This window comes from Lolium perenne, chromosome 7, assembly GCF_019359855.2.
Source record: "Lolium perenne isolate Kyuss_39 chromosome 7, Kyuss_2.0, whole genome shotgun sequence".
Taxonomy (NCBI): Eukaryota; Viridiplantae; Streptophyta; class Magnoliopsida; order Poales; family Poaceae; genus Lolium; species Lolium perenne.
In genome coordinates, this window is record NC_067250.2 from 306,817,255 (window position 1) to 306,835,574 (window position 18,320).

Sequence of the window (18,320 nt, forward strand, 5' to 3'; positions counted from 1 at the left end):
ATCATGTCTTTTATTCTTCCTTGTTTAGTACAAGTTTTATCTGAATGAATATAGCTTTAAAAGTTATCAATGATCATTATGATTGAGTATGCAAGATGAGCCACATAAGCTTTAATATGAGAGCGCTGCTCAATAGATAAGTATAATCTGTTAACTGTTCTCTGACCAAGAACAAAGTTTGCCATCACCAATTATGATTTCTTATGCACCTTTATTTGTGATTACCTTATACTTGTTTCAAGTTGAGTCATATGAGGAAGTTGTTTACTAGAATGTCTTGTGTGAATGAACATGATGCTTCTTGTCCGTATTTGATTTATCGACTCTTCACTCCATAAACATGTGGTATTGTTTACCGAGTTCAGTTTCGCTTGGGGACAAGCGAGGTCTAAGCTTGGGGGGAGTTGATACGTCCAATTTGCATCACTATTTTATATCATAATTTGCTGTTATTCATTGATATATTTCATATTTGGAGATAATACTTATGTTATTTCATCTATTTTGCATGTTTCATGATTATTGGAGGATCGCGCACCGGAGCCAGGATTCTGCTGGAAAAAGCATCGTCAGAACGCAATCTTTCGGAAGATCAACAATTGACGGGAATTACACGAAAACTCCTATTTTTCCAGATGATGAAGGGAGCCAGAAGGGGGAGCTGAGGAGGGCCGCCATGGGCCCCCCTCACAGGCCGGCGCGGGCCCTGCCCTGGCCGCGCCGCCCTGTGAGGAGGGGGCCCACAGCCCCCTCTCGCCTCCTTTTCTTCGCGTACGCCTTCGTCCCGAAAACCTAAGCCAGAGGGGTACGTCGAACGAGAGCCACAGCCGCCTCTGCGGGGCGGAGAACACCAGAGAGAAAAGAGCTCTCCGGCGGGCAGGAATCCGCCGGGGAAATTCCCTCCCGGAGGGGGAAATCGACGCCATCGTCACCGCCATCGAGCTGGACATCATCTCCATCACCATCACCATCATCTTCATCATCATCACTGCCGTCTCCACCGCTGCACCTCGTCACCGCTGTAGCAATTTGGGTTTGATCTTGATTGTTTGATAGGGGAAACTCTCGCGGTGTTGATTTCTACTTGTTATTGATGCTATTGAGTGAAACCATTGAACCAAGGTTCATGTTCAGATTGTTATTCATCATCATATCACCTCTGATCATGTTCCATATGATGTCTCGTGAGTAGTTCGTTTAGTTCTTGAGGACATGGGTGAAGTCTAAATGTTAGTAGTGAATTATGGTTGAGTAGTATTCAATGTTATGATATTTAAGTTGTGGTGTTATTCTTCTAGTGGTGTCGTGTGAACGTCGACTACATGACACTTCACCTTTATGGGCCTAGGGGAATGCATCTTGTACTCGTTTGCCAATTGCGGGGTTGCCGGAGTGACAGAAACCTGAGCCCCCGTTGGTATATCGATGCAGGAGGGATCGCAGGATCTCAGAGTTTAAGGCTGTGGTTAGATTTATCTTAATTACTTTCTTGTAGTTGCGGATGCTTGCAAGGGGTATAATCACAAGTATGTATTAGTCCTAGGAAGGGCGGTACATTAGCATAGGTTCACCCACACAACACTTATCAAAACAATGAAGATTAATTAGCCGTATGTAGCGAAAGCACTAGACTAAAATCCCGTGTGTCCTCAAGAACGTTTGGTCATTATAAGTAAACAAACTGGCTTGTCCTTTGTGCTAAAAAGGATTGGGCCACTCGCTGCAATTGTTACTCTCGCACTTTACTTACTCGTACTTTATTCATCTGTTACATCAAAACCCCCTGAATACTTGTCTGTGAGCATTTACAGTGAATCCTTCATCAAAACTGCTTGTCAACACCTTCTGCTCCTCGTTGGGATCGACATTCTTACTTATCGAAGATACTATGATACACCCCCTATACTTGTGGGTCATCAATGGGTGGCAGCATAGTCTACGGATTGAAGCCCCACCCACACCTTAGGCGTTATATGATTCATCGTTCCGATATGTATTCCGCCTAGTTTCTTTTTCAGTTTGACATCTTTTTGGACTTAAGACTCATAAACGGCTAACCCTCGCCCCGCTCCTAACCCTCGCCCCGACGCGGCGCCGTGCTGCGCCCGGGCGCTCCGGCCGCCCCCCCTCTCGCCTCCCCGCGTGCCTTCTCTCCCTGCCGCCGCCGCCGGAGGCGCTGCCGAGCAAAGCCTCGGTGGCGTGGCGGCGGCGGCGGAGGTTCTCGTCCGCGACTCGGCGGGGGCGCATCTTGCGCTGGCGGCGGCGACCGCACCGGCCAGGTCGACGGGGCGTCGCAGCATGGCAGCGACCGGAGGACATCGGCGACCCTGCTGTCGACGGCAACGGGTGGCGGCGGTGGTCTGGGCCCCGATCTGGGCCCAGATAGGCCTATACGGGACTGGGGCATGGCTCTGCTCCGCGAGGTCCCCGATGGCGGTTCGCGGAGGAAATCTTGGGCTATTCTTGCGACGCGTGGAATCCAGCGTATCTACCCTGGGCATGGCGGTGGTGTCCATCTTCTCCTTCGGAGGTGGTCGGCCAGGCTGGTAGTCCTGTGTGGGGATCATGGGATCTCACACAGGTCTCCGGCAATGGTGATCTAGTCCGGGGTTTCATGGCGGCCGGTGAAAACTGAGCCTCGACCTCGGTCTTGGCGGATGATGGCGGCGTCGGTCGATGTCGTTACCTTGTCGAGGCGTCATCTTTGCCCGTCTTGGCACTACACTCGGCGAGTTGGGGATGCGCAGCTGCCGGTGAAAACCGTGCTCTGACTTCGGTTGGCGGACGATGGCGACGTGTCGCGCCGCTACCTTTTTGAAGGCATCGTCGTCGCAGTCTGCGGTCTCTCACTTGTGCTGCTCCGGGGGAAACCCTAGGTCCGGGTCTCCCGGATCGGACGATGGTGGCGCACCCTGCGTCGTTCTACCTCCTGGGGCATCGTTTTTGGAGCAGCTGCTGGATGTTGGCGGTTCTCGGTGGAGTGGTGTTCATCTACCACATTGTTGGCGCTGTGTCTCAGCGGCATGGTGCTGCAGGGCATCAACGACAGATGCGGGATGATGTATAGGTGCAGGATGGTGGAGCCGTCTGGCGTCATGGTGGCATCGACGGTAGGTCTTGCAAGATTAATACGATGATCTCTCTTGAAGATGGAGTCGAGGAAGACGGCGGGAGCAGCTCCTGTGGCGTGGGCGTTGGCGTACGCTGAGAGTGTGCTTGACTGGATGTGCTTCTCACCTGCTATTGGGCGGTTTGGGAAGGCATTTAGTTTTGGTTGATGTGAGTTGGTGTATTGTCACCCTCTTCATCCCACTGTAGGCATAGTTAGGTTGCTTCGAGATTGGTCTTTTGTATTGTTTCTTGTAAGGTTCGTGAATAATCTAATAAAAAAGCCGTGTGCATCCTTTGGATGCAGAAGCTGGAGCGATATTTCCCCCATTTCGAAAAAAAGACTCATAAACGGCTGTGTGCATCCTGGTTATGTAGAGGCTGAATGTAATTGCTTATCAAAAAGTAATAAAGCATCCTTTATCGAAAAAACTGGCTCGCGCAAACAGCTAATTGATTATAATTAGTCTGACGGTGGGCTTTGGTTGGGACAAAACTGATGGATTGTGCAGTGTGGAGAGCACCTGGAATTAGAGGTGGGCTTGCCCTAGCCTCTGCATCGAAATGGTGGGCATATCCATTTTTTTTGTTAAGAGTCTCGTTTCAAGTTTTAAGTCTTACAAATCACGGATCACATAACATGGCAACATGAACGAGCCATTGGAAAATAGAATACATCAAATGCCTATGTATTTTGTATCCTATTAGAACGCTGCCAACCGCCCTTGCTGAAGATAGCCCGTACGACCATCATCAACCGAGTGCATCCAGACGTTCTCGCTGATCCTCCGTAAGGAGATAGTGTGAATAACATGTTAAAGGAAATTACCTTCTGCTCTATTAAAAATAATATCATTGCGATAATTCCAAATTGCCGAAAGTAAAGTTCAAACTCCTACTCGGATTTGAGCCTTTATTTCTGTATCGATTCCATTTAGCCAATTACCAAATATATTTTTGATATTAGCTGGAGGCGAAATATTGAAAGTGAAATGAACCATTCTCCAAATCAACTTTGAGAAAGGACATCTAAAGCAAACGATATAATACAAAAAGCTACATTGTTGAGACAATTGAAAATTGTGTTTACTTGTTCTGGAATCCTTTATCTTTGATTTGTGAAATCCTTGGGTTTAGACATTACTTCGGGAATTTCTATTCTTTTTTCTTTCAAAAGAGTAGCAACATACCCTCTTTTTCTTATTTCCTTCGATAAAGCATATCCCTCTTATATAGAAAATAAATCAAATAAGCCGGATTAATTCTGATATATTTTTAATTGAAAGAGTTTTCCCTATCTTCAAAAAGAGGACTTTCTTCTGAGGTCCTTAACCATCTCCATGAGAAAAGTAGACAGTAAAAGCCAAAATAGACTAAATATAGCCTGAACGATCCTAAAAATCCCTCGAAGGAGATAATAAAGAACCCAAAGCAGATGGTATCCTACTGCAAGGGTGGTCTTAAGAATCCAAAAGAGGTTGATCATGAGCTGCCCCATAATGAAACCCCACCAGTAGTCGCGAATATCTCCTTCTTTCCTAATCCAAGATTGGAGAAAGAAGATCTAAGAGGGACCTATGGAGAATGTGGTCATAAATCCATAATAGAGTCCGACCACAACGACCGAATTAATTATCCTCATCGAGAAACTTAGACTACTAAATAGAAAAGATTTTAAAATCATGGCATGGGTCTCTTTTTTTCTTTCTTTAGAGTTTTCTATATGCACAATTTCTCGATGTTTCGATGAGAATTTCTTGACTTTCCATATATAGAAAGAGATCTCGACTTGCATCCCCATGTAGTCCTCACCTTTGGAGCGTGCCGAACAGATAACCCCGCCTCAGCCAACATATCACCATTTAATCAAGAGGTTGCTTATCACAACTTCAACTGGAATTGCCTTCGTCCCGTAATAACATCTTATATTATGGGACAGAGGGGGCAATATATAACGCGTGCCTAGTTGATTTATCATGGTGGAATATTGTTTCCCCTATATATATACATAAGTAATAATTGTATGACGCATTACCGTAGGTGGACTTGTAATTAATCAGTCTTAACGGAACTGTATGCTCCATCACCAGTGGAAACTGAGTCACGGTCAGAAAGGCGGTGGAAATGACGTTGCAGGAAAGTAAAACTACGAATGATTGAAACATTTATCCAAACATAGTAAATTCATATATAAATATACTTGATCTGTCCTGAAAAGGATGTCTCAATTTTGTCTAGATTTATGTATATATAGACACTAAAATAGGTCTAGATACATACATATCTAGACAAAATTGAGATATCTTTTGTAAGATGGAGGGAGTATTATAAACCTCATCACCGTGAAAACCATAATGAAATTTTACTAAATTAAGTTCATAAAATTAATCCGAAGCAGCAATATTTCGATCACATGAGAATTCTGCTTCACAAGCTAGCTTTTAGCTAGATTAGAAATAGGGTTGGAGTACAAGACAATATACGAAAAAAGCACAAAGTTGTGGTTCAACATACTGCATGGTTGGCACATGAACTTCGTATATATCCGTCGATTTGAGAGGGAGATAAGTTGGTTGATCAAAATGTCATTTCACAAATGTGTTTTTACACTAAACTTTGTTACTTCTAATTTATTAATATTGTACACACAATTGATCACATATCTTTGGTTCCAAATACAAAGATATATTATTATATTTGTTATACATATCAGTTCATGTATACTTGGTTATCTCTATTTTGAGGCAACCCTCTTATAGAAACACTTCATGAAAACCTTGTCCTTTAAGATCCGAGAAGAACAAATAAAATTTTCCTCCAAATATTATCATGTGGAAACTAGAAGAGCTAGAGTGTATATACATGTGCGTGTTCTCATTTCTGTATAATTATATGCATTGGCTTAAAAATGTACTGCACAACAAATATCCTAATAGAGGTACCTATGTTGAATGATTGTCCATATTGGTGTATGTAGATAGAAAATAGTAGGATATGCGAGGTCGATCCAATGGGTTTGTCCTCAAACCTTTAGCATTTCTTATTTACTAGTTTTTAGTGGTCAAATAAATCTTTCATGCCTTTTCAAGCTCAACAATTATCTTGTGAAACATGCATGTTATATGCTTGATCTTAAAATAGCACCACCTGTAACATGTAAAATAGTTTTTAAAACATAAAAGTTATAATGTAGTATTGATCATAGGTTTGTTGCGATTTTTCTTATCCATGATTTTCTTATCATGCATTTCCAAATTTATCTACCTTTTCTCATGCATGGGTCGTTTGAAAAAGAGGTGGTTTGGCAGAAGAATGAAAGAAGTTGTTAATTGCAACCTACACATGTTCTTTGCTCTTGGTGTTTTCTACTATAACATGTGTACGTATAGATCAGATTTTTATGGATGCGTTGTAAAATATGGACAAATTGAGTGTTTATTTTAACAAAATACCAAGAACCTATGTATATTTTATTGGGATGTAGTATAGCGAATCAGATCTTTGTTTGATATGCAGTTTTTAGTCGTTGTACAACTCCTATGCTTTTATCAAACAACCTAAATAACAATGTTCACCTAGCTAAATAGAGGAAGATGATAATGAGACATGCACTGGAGCACGTACAATGAGGCGAATATCTTGCGTCGATGAGTGTGGTGGCTAGGGGGCTCATAAATGAGTGGGCCGATGAAGCACATCATCAACTTGACATGTGTGGTGTGATTGTAAGTGATTTTGTTGAAACGATAAGAAACCAAATATGTCTATGTGAGGACTTGAACTTGGGTGACTAGGTTGTACATCCAAATCTAGGCTCACTTTTTTCTAGAAGGATCTTATGTACAAAAACTAAACAACAAGAAAATTCAGGGCAAATATTGTATTCAATCCACTTTTTCAACAAACATACATACACGATATCTCTACCATAGAGCAATGGAGCAACAAGTTGGCAAACTTACTCTCCCACAGTGAAAAAACAAACAGATCAATAATCTTGCAGGATTGCACCAACAAAATAGATCACACAACTCGAACATTTCATGAAACCCATGCAGCAACAAACTCACTTCTATCTAGAATTGATCATGAGCCCATGGGTATATGCAAGAGCATATCTTGGGCAATATCAATGTGGTATTTTTCTCTTGTGAGAGTGCTAAATTCACGCACAACTTTTTTTCCATTGGACGTCATGACCATCTCAAAACCATTGGGAGACTAAGATATATTGTGTTGGTCTAATACTATTATACTGAAGAGTCAAACATTATTAACGACACATACTTGACGATTTTGGCTAGCTTACTGATATCCATGTCACGTATTTTACCCATGCAAGACAATCGTCCATAGTTTTATGAACAAGGTTCAAAAACCACAAGTATCATGACATGTTAAATACCATGTGAAGGGAAAACCCTACGAACCAAATATTGGAAGAAATAAGTTCTGCTTAAATTGTTATCAAATTTCTTTAAACTGTCAAGGGGCGAGAAATTTAGCCATTTATTGTGAGAGTTCACCTCTCCACATACCAACCTTGCAGCCTTGCCACAAAGATTCTACCATACCTTTTATTGAACCGCTATACCGTGCCCAAGGCTACCACCGACCTCGTTACTCAGTGAAAGATCTCCCGCTTAGTTAACAAAACCCCTTAAGAAATTCACCTACCATCAAAACTAATCCACTGTCACTGTCTAATCTCTCTCACTCTCTCTCTCTAATCATGTGCACTGACCACAACACCAGCCCCCAACAACAAAGCAAAGCAAAGCAAAGCTTCTCTAAAAGAAACAAAACAAAGCAAAGCACAACAACCAAATAAACCCCGATCCCCAATTTGCTGCGCGTGTGTTGTGGCTGTAGCGGCGCGCGCGTTTATTTATTAATCCGAAAGCAGCTCTCTAGTCTCTGGCACAGCTAATCCGGCGCCAGCCTCTTTTCTCCTCCCCGAGAAGAAGAAGAAGAGCAGAAAAAAGCTTTCCAAAAGGCCGCACCGGAAATTTCGGCGTCGGATTCGGGCTGGTGGCGCGCCGGACCCCTCGCTCCCTCCTCGGCTCCGGCGGTCGGGTGAGCTCCGGCGGTTACGGCGGAAGCGGGACGGGGAATTCCGCGGCTGGTGTGGGGGACGCGGATCTGGCCGGAGGCGGGCGATGGGGAGGCGGGAGTAGGGCCGGGCCGGAGGGAAAGGCGCGATCTTGGGACGGTCTCCCATGGGGGGATGCTTCTCGCTCGAGGAGCAGCGGCTCCAGAGTAGGACAGGTGCGTTCCGTTCCTGCTCCCGTGCTCATGCCTTGCTCTGTCTCTGTCTGGCTGTCTCCGGTTTAGTTTCTTTCAGAGCTTGCTTGCTTGCTTGTTGGTGGTGGTGTGTGGTTGTGGTCCGTGTCGGACTGTCGGTTCCTGGGTTTTGCCCAATTTTGCAGTCTAAAACGTGGATTTGGTTGGGGATTATTCTGGTTGCTTCGGGTGCTTGGGTAGCGGTTGCTTGTTAATTCTGCCGCAGCAAGGCTTGCTGAGAACTGGCGTGATGCTAACGCTGTGTTCGTGAGCTGCTGGAATGAGTGACGGAGAATGCCGCGCTATATTTGGTGCTAAGGCTTTGGTTCTCATTGGACATCGGGGTTCTCTAGTTCTGGCTCTTAGACTAGGCTCGCATGGCGATGTTTGGGGTCGCTGATGGCCTATGGAAAGCGTGATTGTTATACACTATGCCTATGTAGTGGTCAGTCCGAAGCAAGATCCGTGGAAGGGGTATTCTGTGGTAGAATAAATCACATTTAGCTCATTCTTTGGTATAGAGAATTGAAAACTGTATTGTGGGCAGACTGGCAACAACGAAGTCTAGTATAGTGCCAGGTTTAACTGAAAACATTCTTCAGTGCGAGTAGCAAGGTAGGATATCACGTTGTATAAGAGTGGTCTAATGTGAAGGTACAAACTCATCTCCCAGATAATTAGGAGTCATAGATAAGGCGAGAAATCCAATGCTGATATGTGAGAATTTGCATGGAAATTGCTTTGTCAAGAAAAACAGGGAAATGGAATAGTTCATATATGCTACCCTCGAGATATGGGCTTGTGGCTGAAAATGCTAATTCATTTAGAACTATTCTTAGAGGGCATGTCAACGAAAAACAGAGACCCCCTTAGCTACACGTTCATGATCTGACGAGTGAACTTGGAGACGGTCGATGGATAACCTGAATCCTTGAATATCTTCTCTTAGGTTACATTATAGGTGGAGGGTTTACCAGGTCAGGTGAGGAACGCCATTGGGGTTCTCTATTTACTAGGCTTGCATGTCAATGTCTGGGTCTCTGATGGCCTATGGAAAGCATGATGGTCATAGACTATGCCTACGTAATGGTGCAGTCTGAAGAAAGACCCATGGAAGGGGTAGTCTGTGGTAGAATAAATCACATTTAGCTCATACGTCGGTGTAGAAAAATGAAAGCTATAGTGTGCGCAGACTGGCAAACTGCAAAGACGAAGTCTGAAGAGTCGTATAGTGCAAGGTGCAACTGAAAACATTCTTCAGTGTCAGTAGAAAGATAGGGTATCTGCATGTGGCTGCAAATGCTCCTTCAGAACTATTCTTAGAACTGATGTCAAGGGAAATTGGAGACCTTCTTTGTCCATGTCCTACCCCTTAGCTTGACATTCATGATCTGCTGAGTGAACTTGGAGACAATTCATAGGTAACTTTTATCATTGTAGAGCTCTTCAGTGGCATATAGGTGGATGATTATAAAACTATGTTTTATATTCTTTCAGGGAAAATATTTTAAAAGAAAATATTATCTGTGGGTTGCTCATAAAATAGAACATTTGGGTCAGATATTACGAAAGTAATGTAGTAGTTATAGATAACTCGGGATTCTGATAAATGTTATTTTATCTCTAAATTGTTCATATGTGTGCTCTTAAAATAGAACGTCCTGGTTAGGTTGGATTACAAACGAATGTAGTAGAGCTAACTTGGTAGTTGATACTTCAATCAAAGGGTACATGCATTATCTTTGATTCTTCTCTGCCGCCAAACTATGCAATCCTTGTCCCTTTGAGTTCATTGGAATGTCTTTACTTATGGTTTTGGTGTGCTTAAGTTATGCTGCTGAGTTCTGACTGTACACACTCCAATAACAGGCACTTCAGATGGAGCTAGTGGACCGGATGGGTTGAAGAAGTGCAAATCTGATTCTAAAGCTATTTCAAGTGTTCTTGCTCCTCCAAAAGATGTGGAGGACCTGCAAACAGAAGGCTATGGAAATGTTAACATTTTCACGTACAACGAACTGCGAGCAGCCACAAAAAACTTCCGTCCAGACCAAATTCTTGGAGAGGGCGGGTTTGGAGTTGTTTACAAAGGCGTGATTGATGAAAATGTTAGAGCGGGGTTTCCATCTGCACAGGTTGCTGTGAAGGAACTAAATCCAGAGGGGTTTCAGGGAGACAAGGAATGGTTGGTAAGTCCCCCTGCTTCCTTAGGTTATCCTGAACCTTGATAGCTCATATAGACATATACCTTACGAAGAAGCTGTGTTCCTTTATCTATTATGTAAAATGTCGATGAACCTTGGCATGGCAGCTCATATGCATTTTTAATAACTCATGATTTCTATATCATTTCAAATCCTCATGAAGCTTTTCTAGCTGATTGGGGTTTAAGATTCAACAAAGTGGTCAGAGCAGTTGTTCCTTATCTTTGTTTCGAACATAACTCGGGATATTCACTTTGGCTCATAGGAGCATTTGCTCCCACTATGTGAATCTACATTTTGAAGTGTCAAAAAATTCTAAAGTAAAATTTTTCATGTACATCTACACATTTTATGTTTGTGCACAAGTTTTCAAAAGAAACTAAAAAAATTTGTGGCTCCTGTAAAAAAGACAAATTTTGATGCTATAACACGACTACGTACAGGACATTTTTTTGTCTTTTTTGTACACGCCACATAAAATGTTGTTTCTCCATGAAAACTTGTGCACTAACAAAGAATGTCACGATGTACACCAAAAAATTTATGTCAGAATTTTTTGACATTTTTAAAATTATTTTTTAATTATTTTGTATAATGGGAGCATTTGCTCCTATGAGCCAAAACGCCACCTCCACATAACTCACCTTTTTATCTTTTAAGAAACAAACGTTGCATTAGCACTGCATACAAGAGTGTAGTTCTACATATATTAATAGGTCCAAGTAAAGAACATACTGTCGTGGTCGGCCACAGGCTGGCTCAAGACCATAGCATGTTACATTTGTCATTATTGGAGGACTAATGGTGCTTTTCTTTTGTGTTTCCAGGCAGAAGTCAACTATCTTGGCCAACTTAGTCATCCAAATCTGGTTGAACTAATTGGCTATTGCTGTGAGGGTTCACATAGATTACTTGTCTACGAGTACATGGCTTGTGGCAGCCTTGAAAAACACCTTTTTCGACGTAAGCTCTTCTCTAGTTGGCAACTCCACTCCTGCTGTCCGTAACAGTCAGTGTTTTAAAGCAGCATATCCTGCATTTATTTACCTATAGTATCAATGGTTGGTTCTGAACTAGATTTAGTTTTAGAATAAGTGCAGTCAACAACTTAACATTTTAAAACCTTTGTTGACAATGAGTGGTAATGTCTGCTTCCAAGTAGCTCTTGAATTACATACTGCTTGTCAAGTTTGTCAGGTGGCAACTATACATTTGATCTGAATTGTTCAGTTGGTTCTATATAGCATAGTGTGATCTAACATCTGCATACACATGGGTAACCTGGCTATTAAGATACTTGAAAGAAATATCACTTAGCCAAGACAGTAACAAATTTTAACCTGGTAGTAGCAGGTACCAAACCTAGCTTGTTTCCTCATTGATTATTATATTGAGCAAACATGCTTGACTTCGTCATCATAATTCATAAGATATTTGAACAATGAAATAGTAAAATGGTGACATGAAAAAAATGGCAAGCGGATTTGTGGAAATGTTTATTTTGAAGATTAGTATTAGTATGTATGTCTTCAATTTAAAGAGCACATTTTATCTTCTTTTGTGGAATAATGATTTTATCTTCTTGATTCTGAACATTAGGGGTTTGCCTTAATATGCCATGGTCAACTCGTATGAAGATTGCGCTCGGTGCGGCAAGGGGGCTTGAGTACCTCCATGGAGCCGAGAGATCCATCATCTATAGGGATTTCAAGACATCAAATATCTTGTTAGATGCGGTTCGTATATCATCTTTTATTGTTTTAAGCCCATTTCTGTCAAGTTTCTTTTTGTGTTCCCAGTTGAGTGTTTATGGCAAAGTATATAATCCATTTACAAGCCATGCAGTGATTATGTTCCGATGTATTTTGCTGTTTATGAAAAATTGTTAATTCTACTATCCAGAAGTGTAATTTGATGTATTATGAAAAATGAACTACCAAACAAATCATATTTTATTTACCCTTGTCACTCCACAATGCTTCTGCTTGGCGTGGCACCTCCATTTAGAAGTACAAGACATCACATGACTTCTATCCTTGTTCATATTGTACAAATAGAAGAGACTTCATGCTGATGTTATGTGTTGAGGATACTATCTTGGGTAGTGTCTCGGTCTCACTCTGCATTACCCTTGCAGGATTATAATGCTAAACTTTCAGACTTTGGCCTAGCAAGAACTGGACCTAGTGGAGACCAAACCCATGTCTCAACTCGGGTCATGGGAACTTATGGCTATGCAGCTCCTGAATATGTCATGACTGGTGAGCCAATCCTCTTCCAGAAGGAAACTTTACTGAATATATATGGTTCCAGGAACGGGTACATACTGCATTTTACTCATAAGTTTGTGTGTGTTAATCCAACCATTCTTTTTACAGGCCATTTGACAGCACGGAGTGATGTTTATGGTTTTGGTGTTGTGCTTCTGGAGATGATAATTGGGAGGAGGGCTGTGGACAAGAGCCGACCAAGCCGTGAGCACAACCTAGTTGAGTGGGCACGCCCCCTCCTTGTCCACAATCGCAAGCTTTTCAGAATCATTGATCCAAGAATGGAAGGCCAATACTCCACCAAGGCTGCCATTGAGGTGGCCAGCCTTGCGTACCGATGCTTGAGCCAGAACCCTAAAGGGCGGCCAACCATGAGCCAGGTTGTTGAAACCTTTGAGGCGGTTCAGAACATGCCGGAATGCCAGGACATACTCCTGCAGAACTGCATCACTGGCTCTGTGACGCTCTACGAGGTCCCCAAGGAATCCGTTGAGCGTGTCGAGATGGAGAAGCCGAAGCTAGAAGCAGCAGCTAAGACCGATGCCGTGGCTGTGGCTCTGCCACCGGTGAACGGAAAGCCAGTGCCCCAGAGCAGGAGAACACGGCCAGCGAACGGCAGGAGCAAGAGCGAGCCGTCTCTGGAGTGCAAGCTGTACATCCCTTCGCCCGACTCTGATGGGCATCAGCTGGGTCTGGAAGCCCTAGCATCGCCCTCTTCCAGAAATGGCAGTAGGCATGATGATCCTCCTCCTCTGGACGAGGATCTGTACAAGATATAAGTAATAACAACAGCAGCAGTTTTTGATGACGATCGAGTTTTCCTCGCTCGGGTTTTGCATTGCCATCCATCTTGATCATCAAGATCAGTCAGTCAGCCTGGTGTTGGCAGGGCCACGTTGCTAGGTTTTCTTGTTCCTCCTGTTAGCAAATTGTATGTAGAGGAGAGTTGTGGGAAGCATGCACTGCTGAGTGCCTGCCGTGACGATGTTCATGCTGTAAACTCGAAACGGTTCTCTGGGAATATGATCCACACCAAAATGGTAATGGAGAGATTTGTGTTGTCATCGCCTGTTTACGTTGAGTTAATTTTGCGCAGATACTGTGAATCTTTTTCTCTGTTTGTGATGATTCCGGGCCATGATGGTGTTGATTGTGTGCACTTGTGCTGGTGTACTCGAACATGCCTGGTAGAATTAAAATTGCTCTTTGAATTCTGAATTTAAATGTCTCAACGTGTTTGAGGGTTTGTTCAGATGTCGGAATTGAATCGGGTTTATAGAATTTGCTCAGTTCAGTTTCAAATGTTTTTTCAAATTAGGCTGCAATCTATGATAATTTCTGTCATATTTTATTCAGTTAGCAAAAAATTGCCAGTTTCAAATCGGTGTAGGTAGGCCGCTGTATACTGTTAAAAAATCCTTTGAGCCCTCTCTGACTCCTTCACATCTGGTGCCGGTTACCCAGGGGCCGCCGCCGCCGCCGCCGCTTTTCATCGCCACCTCCGCACGACCACACCTGCGCCACCGCGAGGGAAAGAACCACTCTCACGCCGTTGCTGGAGCCCGCCGGCCCGGACACGAGTGCCCTAATCCCCAAATCCATCTGCGCCGCCGAGCCCGTACATGCTCGCGAGGTTCCGGCCCCTCATGGCAACGGCGCCGACGACGAAGGCCGCCCCGGCCGTGGCGTTCTCCACGGCGGCGGAGCGGGACGGCTACGCGCAGTACAACCACACCGACGCCTGCCAGCACCTCCGGTGGACAGCCAGGTATATAGCCGCACCTCACCAGTTTTATGGAACCAGGAGCTTGCTTGGTCCCCTCACTGTTCCGGTTGGGCAGGGAGAGCTACGAGTACATGTACGCGCGGCCGTGGAGCAAGGTGGTTGACTTCTACGCCATGCTCGTGCGCACCGGTGCCGGCGCAGCAGGGCTCGCCGACCTGTTCCAGAAAGATGAGGTCCGTGGAAAACAGCAGTAGAATTGTACCACTATAATGCCTGCTAATTTGGATTATGATTTTCATGGTTGGATGTTGGGGAAGTGTTCATGTCAGTGCCATTTATTTTTTATTGTGACAGATGTTGATTCTACCCAATTTAGTGCTTGTTTTTAGACAAATAGAGAACTGAATCTCACTAAATCTGAAAAAGAACTCCTAAAACAACTGAGTCAGTGTCGGTGTAATGACAGTCAGAACTGGAACCTTATACGGGACGGCAAAAGTAGTGGATGGGCCTCCTTTGTTTGATCGGCTATTTGGCCAAACAATATATGTTTTGCATTAACCTGCCATGGCGTAATGTTGAAGAGACTCTGAACAATGAACTGTGGTTCTAAGCAGAAACTCTAGGATCATCTGTCCTTGTTATGCATTTTATACTGTCTACCAAATCCATCAGGTTTTTTCCCCTCCGCAGAAAGGTGTTACCTGTGATACGAATGGAGAGGAGCCTTTAACATCATCGGAAAAACAAATGGCTGTTAAATCCTCCAAAGGCCGGGGAGGCAGGTGGGAAAGAGCAAACTTTAAGATTGTTCTTTCTTATCATGGGGGGTCGTTTGATGGTTGGCAGAAGCAGCCTGACCTCAACACTGTTCAAGGGTAAGAATAATAATAACCTAATTTCTGTGAGTTTATTTTACAGTTCTGTTCAACTTTTTTCTCTACATTTTCTCTACATTTCTAGGCATAATATAACCACTTAGACATTCATTTCAGTCTGTATCATTTGCAGGTTAGTTGAAAAACGTCTCGGACAATTTGTTGATGAGAGAAAAGCTAAACAACTTCAAGATAGATCTTTGCCAATAGAAGGCTGTGCCACTGTTGCTGGGCGCACTGACAAAGGGGTGACTGCTCTTCAGCAAGTCTGCTCATTTTGTTAGTTGCACTTGAGAACACATACTTTTGCATTGCTTCTGTCTTAAGCATGTTTATAAAACCTGTTATGATCCATATCAATTTTTCTTGAGCCTTAGCTTATGTGTAGTTATTAACAAGATTAAGACAGAAGAAAATCATACAAGTTATTTGCTCTGCGTAGATCCTACTTTAGCACATCATTAACACTGACAGCATACCACAACTTCGCCCAAAAGGTTGCCTGAACTTTTTTTTTGTTTTCAAATAAGTGATAGTATTCGTTCTCAGTTGGCTTCAATGTAGCAATGCGTACCAAGCATTTAACTGGGTTTAACAAAACTTGTTTGTTTTTCTTTGTGGGCTTATCTGAAAATTTACTTCAATTAGTCTTGATCCTTCACTTCTGATAACTGACATGAAATACTTTACTATTTATCATCTTAGATACATGGAGAAAGGATGTACAGCCTAGTGATATAAAAGACTCAATAAATGAGGCTGCACCAGATACAATTAAATCATTGGTTGTGTCAGAGGTATTTTCCCTTCCCCTTGCAGAATATATCATTTCAATTGATGTGTAAGCTGGGGATTTCATTCGATATTCACTAGATTTGGTTACCATTTGTTTTCTGGTATGATGTCATGTTTTGGTTTTGTGGCTGAATGTTCTGAGAATACCAAGACCTCAGCCATATGTGATGTACTATGCTGATTATTAACTGATGATATAATTTACAGGTCTCCCGTGAATTTCATCCTAATTTTTCAGCCAAATGGAGGAGATACTTGTATATATTTCCTCTTGATGAGGATGGCAAATCAAAATTAGGGGACGAGCAATCCTCTACAATACTTGAAAATCCTGAATGCAACATAGCATCTCGGAGCTTTGATGTGGCCAAAGTTGACAAAATCATTAGACAACTGGAAGGGAAAATGCTATCTTACAAAATATTTGCACGTGATACACAAGCTTCACGGAGTGCGTAAGTTTGTATATTGTAGCATGCTTTGTATTTTCATGTAGATTGGCAATAGTTTCATCATTATTAAGACATGTCTGTTCACTAGATACCTTAACGATGTGCCACATTCTTCATCATTGCTTGTTTCTTGAGGGAACATTATGTTTCTCTTATTTAAATGTGCTCTCGGGTTCAATAAATTCATCAGTTACTTCACTCGGTGCCCTGTTGTTTTTGCAGTGGCCCAGCTACCGAGTGCTTTATGTTTCATTCCCGAGCTGCAGTGACGAAACTTTGTTCTGCTGATGAGGTGATTCCAGTATTGCTTATTTTGTCTCTACTTAATGCTAAAATTTCATCTATCCTATGGAAACAAAGTGTGTACCTTTGCTTGTTGGGATTTACACCACTTGAATTGAAAATTTATGTTCAGTTTGTGTTTTCCATTTTTGCAGAATTGCAAAGAAGGCACGACGGTCATGTGCATTGAGCTAGTTGCAAACAGGTTTCTACGCAAGGTAATACAAAACTCTGTTATTTGTCCTACATTATTTATTTCCTATTATTCATGGAGTCCTAGTTATCACTAAATTAGTTCACAACAAACAGATGGTTAGAGTTCTTGTCGCAACCGCCATCAGAGAGGCTGCTGCTGGAGCTGACGAAGATGCCTTGCTGAACCTCATGGAAGCCACTTGCAGGCGCGCAACTGCTCCCCCGGCACCAGCGGAGGGCCTCTGCCTTGTAGATGTTGGCTATGAAGATTTTAACGAGCAGAGGTGCTTCATTCTTGACTGAATGAAGTAATCTTCCGGCTAGAGCAAGCTAGCACAAGATACCTGATTCTTTGACAAGCAAAATTTAAATCATTCGGGTTCTGATTGTGGATCATAATCTTCTATACCTCACATATCCATGCTTAGTCTGACTTGCTTTCACATTTCATTCATCCAGCAAGAGGTGCACCCAGAAACGATGTGCCCATTTTTTAAATTTAGTTAATTAACTCTGCTTTTCCGTTGGAATCGTACCGATCAGGGGGTTAGTAGCCTTAACCACTCTTGCATAAAAATAATCTAAAACATGTCACAAAACTTCAAACAGTCTCAACAAAAAGGACGAAGAGTACATTTTTAGTGAAAACTTTTTGTAATGAAGAAAGTCCACTTTCCGTCTTTTTCATCCTAAAACTTCTAGTAGAGCCTATTTGTTTCACAACAAATCCTAAACTCATGAAAGACTTCACAAGAGAAAAATCACTGAGCCCCCAAAAAAATTTCGCTCTCTTGCCGGGCTGGCTCCGCCACTACCCACAAGTTCAGAAAATACCACAAAGTACTTTTTATACACATCTCAGATACGAATTACCCACTAGGCCATCGCCCCCAACAATATCATGGAGTAAATACCAGCTTGTGTGTTTGTCTTGCTCTATTTGGTTCATCAAAGCTACGAGCCTACGACCCGTATTTCATCCTAAATCTTAAATAGGACCCTTGTAAATTCAGCTGTCTGCTTTTTTATTAACTATGAAGATTTCAACGAGCAGAGTTGCTTCATTGTTGACTAAATGAAGAAGTACTCTTCCTGCTGGAGCAAAGCACAAGATACCCGATTCTTCA

The 18,320-nt window shown here is 42.7% G+C and overlaps 2 protein-coding genes across 2 annotated transcripts; both read left to right on the forward strand.

Moving 5' to 3' along the window:
- The first annotated feature begins 7,943 nt into the window (after window positions 1-7,943).
- Window positions 7,944-13,929, forward strand: LOC127311863 (probable serine/threonine-protein kinase PBL17). The gene is made up of 6 exons (XM_051342341.2): window positions 7,944-8,376; window positions 10,261-10,580; window positions 11,423-11,558; window positions 12,195-12,331; window positions 12,733-12,856; window positions 12,974-13,929. Exons 1-6 carry the CDS (start codon window positions 8,328-8,330, stop codon window positions 13,642-13,644), a joined length of 1,437 nt encoding a protein of 478 aa, XP_051198301.1. The 5' UTR covers window positions 7,944-8,327; the 3' UTR covers window positions 13,645-13,929.
- Window positions 13,930-14,290: 361 nt separating this feature from the next.
- LOC127311864 (uncharacterized) lies at window positions 14,291-17,643 on the forward strand. Its single transcript, XM_051342342.2, has 9 exons — window positions 14,291-14,633; window positions 14,707-14,824; window positions 15,285-15,469; window positions 15,603-15,748; window positions 16,175-16,266; window positions 16,472-16,719; window positions 16,939-17,008; window positions 17,154-17,216; window positions 17,308-17,643. The coding sequence occupies exons 1-9, from the start codon at window positions 14,488-14,490 to the stop codon at window positions 17,494-17,496; spliced, it is 1,257 nt and encodes a 418-aa protein (XP_051198302.1). The 5' UTR covers window positions 14,291-14,487; the 3' UTR covers window positions 17,497-17,643.
- The last annotated feature ends 677 nt before the right edge of the window (window positions 17,644-18,320 follow it).

Bases quoted from the DNA above. Each gene is read 5' to 3' on its own strand.
- LOC127311863 (XM_051342341.2), top strand. From the start codon at position 8,328: ATGGGGGGATGCTTCTCGCTCGAGGAGCAGCGGCTCCAGAGTAGGACA. The intron at 8,377-10,260 runs GTGCGTTCCGTT...CTCCAATAACAG, and splicing joins GCGGCTCCAGAGTAGGACAG to GCACTTCAGATGGAGCTAGT. The intron at 10,581-11,422 runs GTAAGTCCCCCT...TTGTGTTTCCAG, and splicing joins AGGGAGACAAGGAATGGTTG to GCAGAAGTCAACTATCTTGG.
- LOC127311864 (XM_051342342.2), top strand. From the start codon at position 14,488: ATGCTCGCGAGGTTCCGGCCCCTCATGGCAACGGCGCCGACGACGAAG. The intron at 15,470-15,602 runs GTAAGAATAATA...TATCATTTGCAG, and splicing joins GACCTCAACACTGTTCAAGG to GTTAGTTGAAAAACGTCTCG. The intron at 15,749-16,174 runs GTTAGTTGCACT...TTATCATCTTAG, and splicing joins TCAGCAAGTCTGCTCATTTT to ATACATGGAGAAAGGATGTA.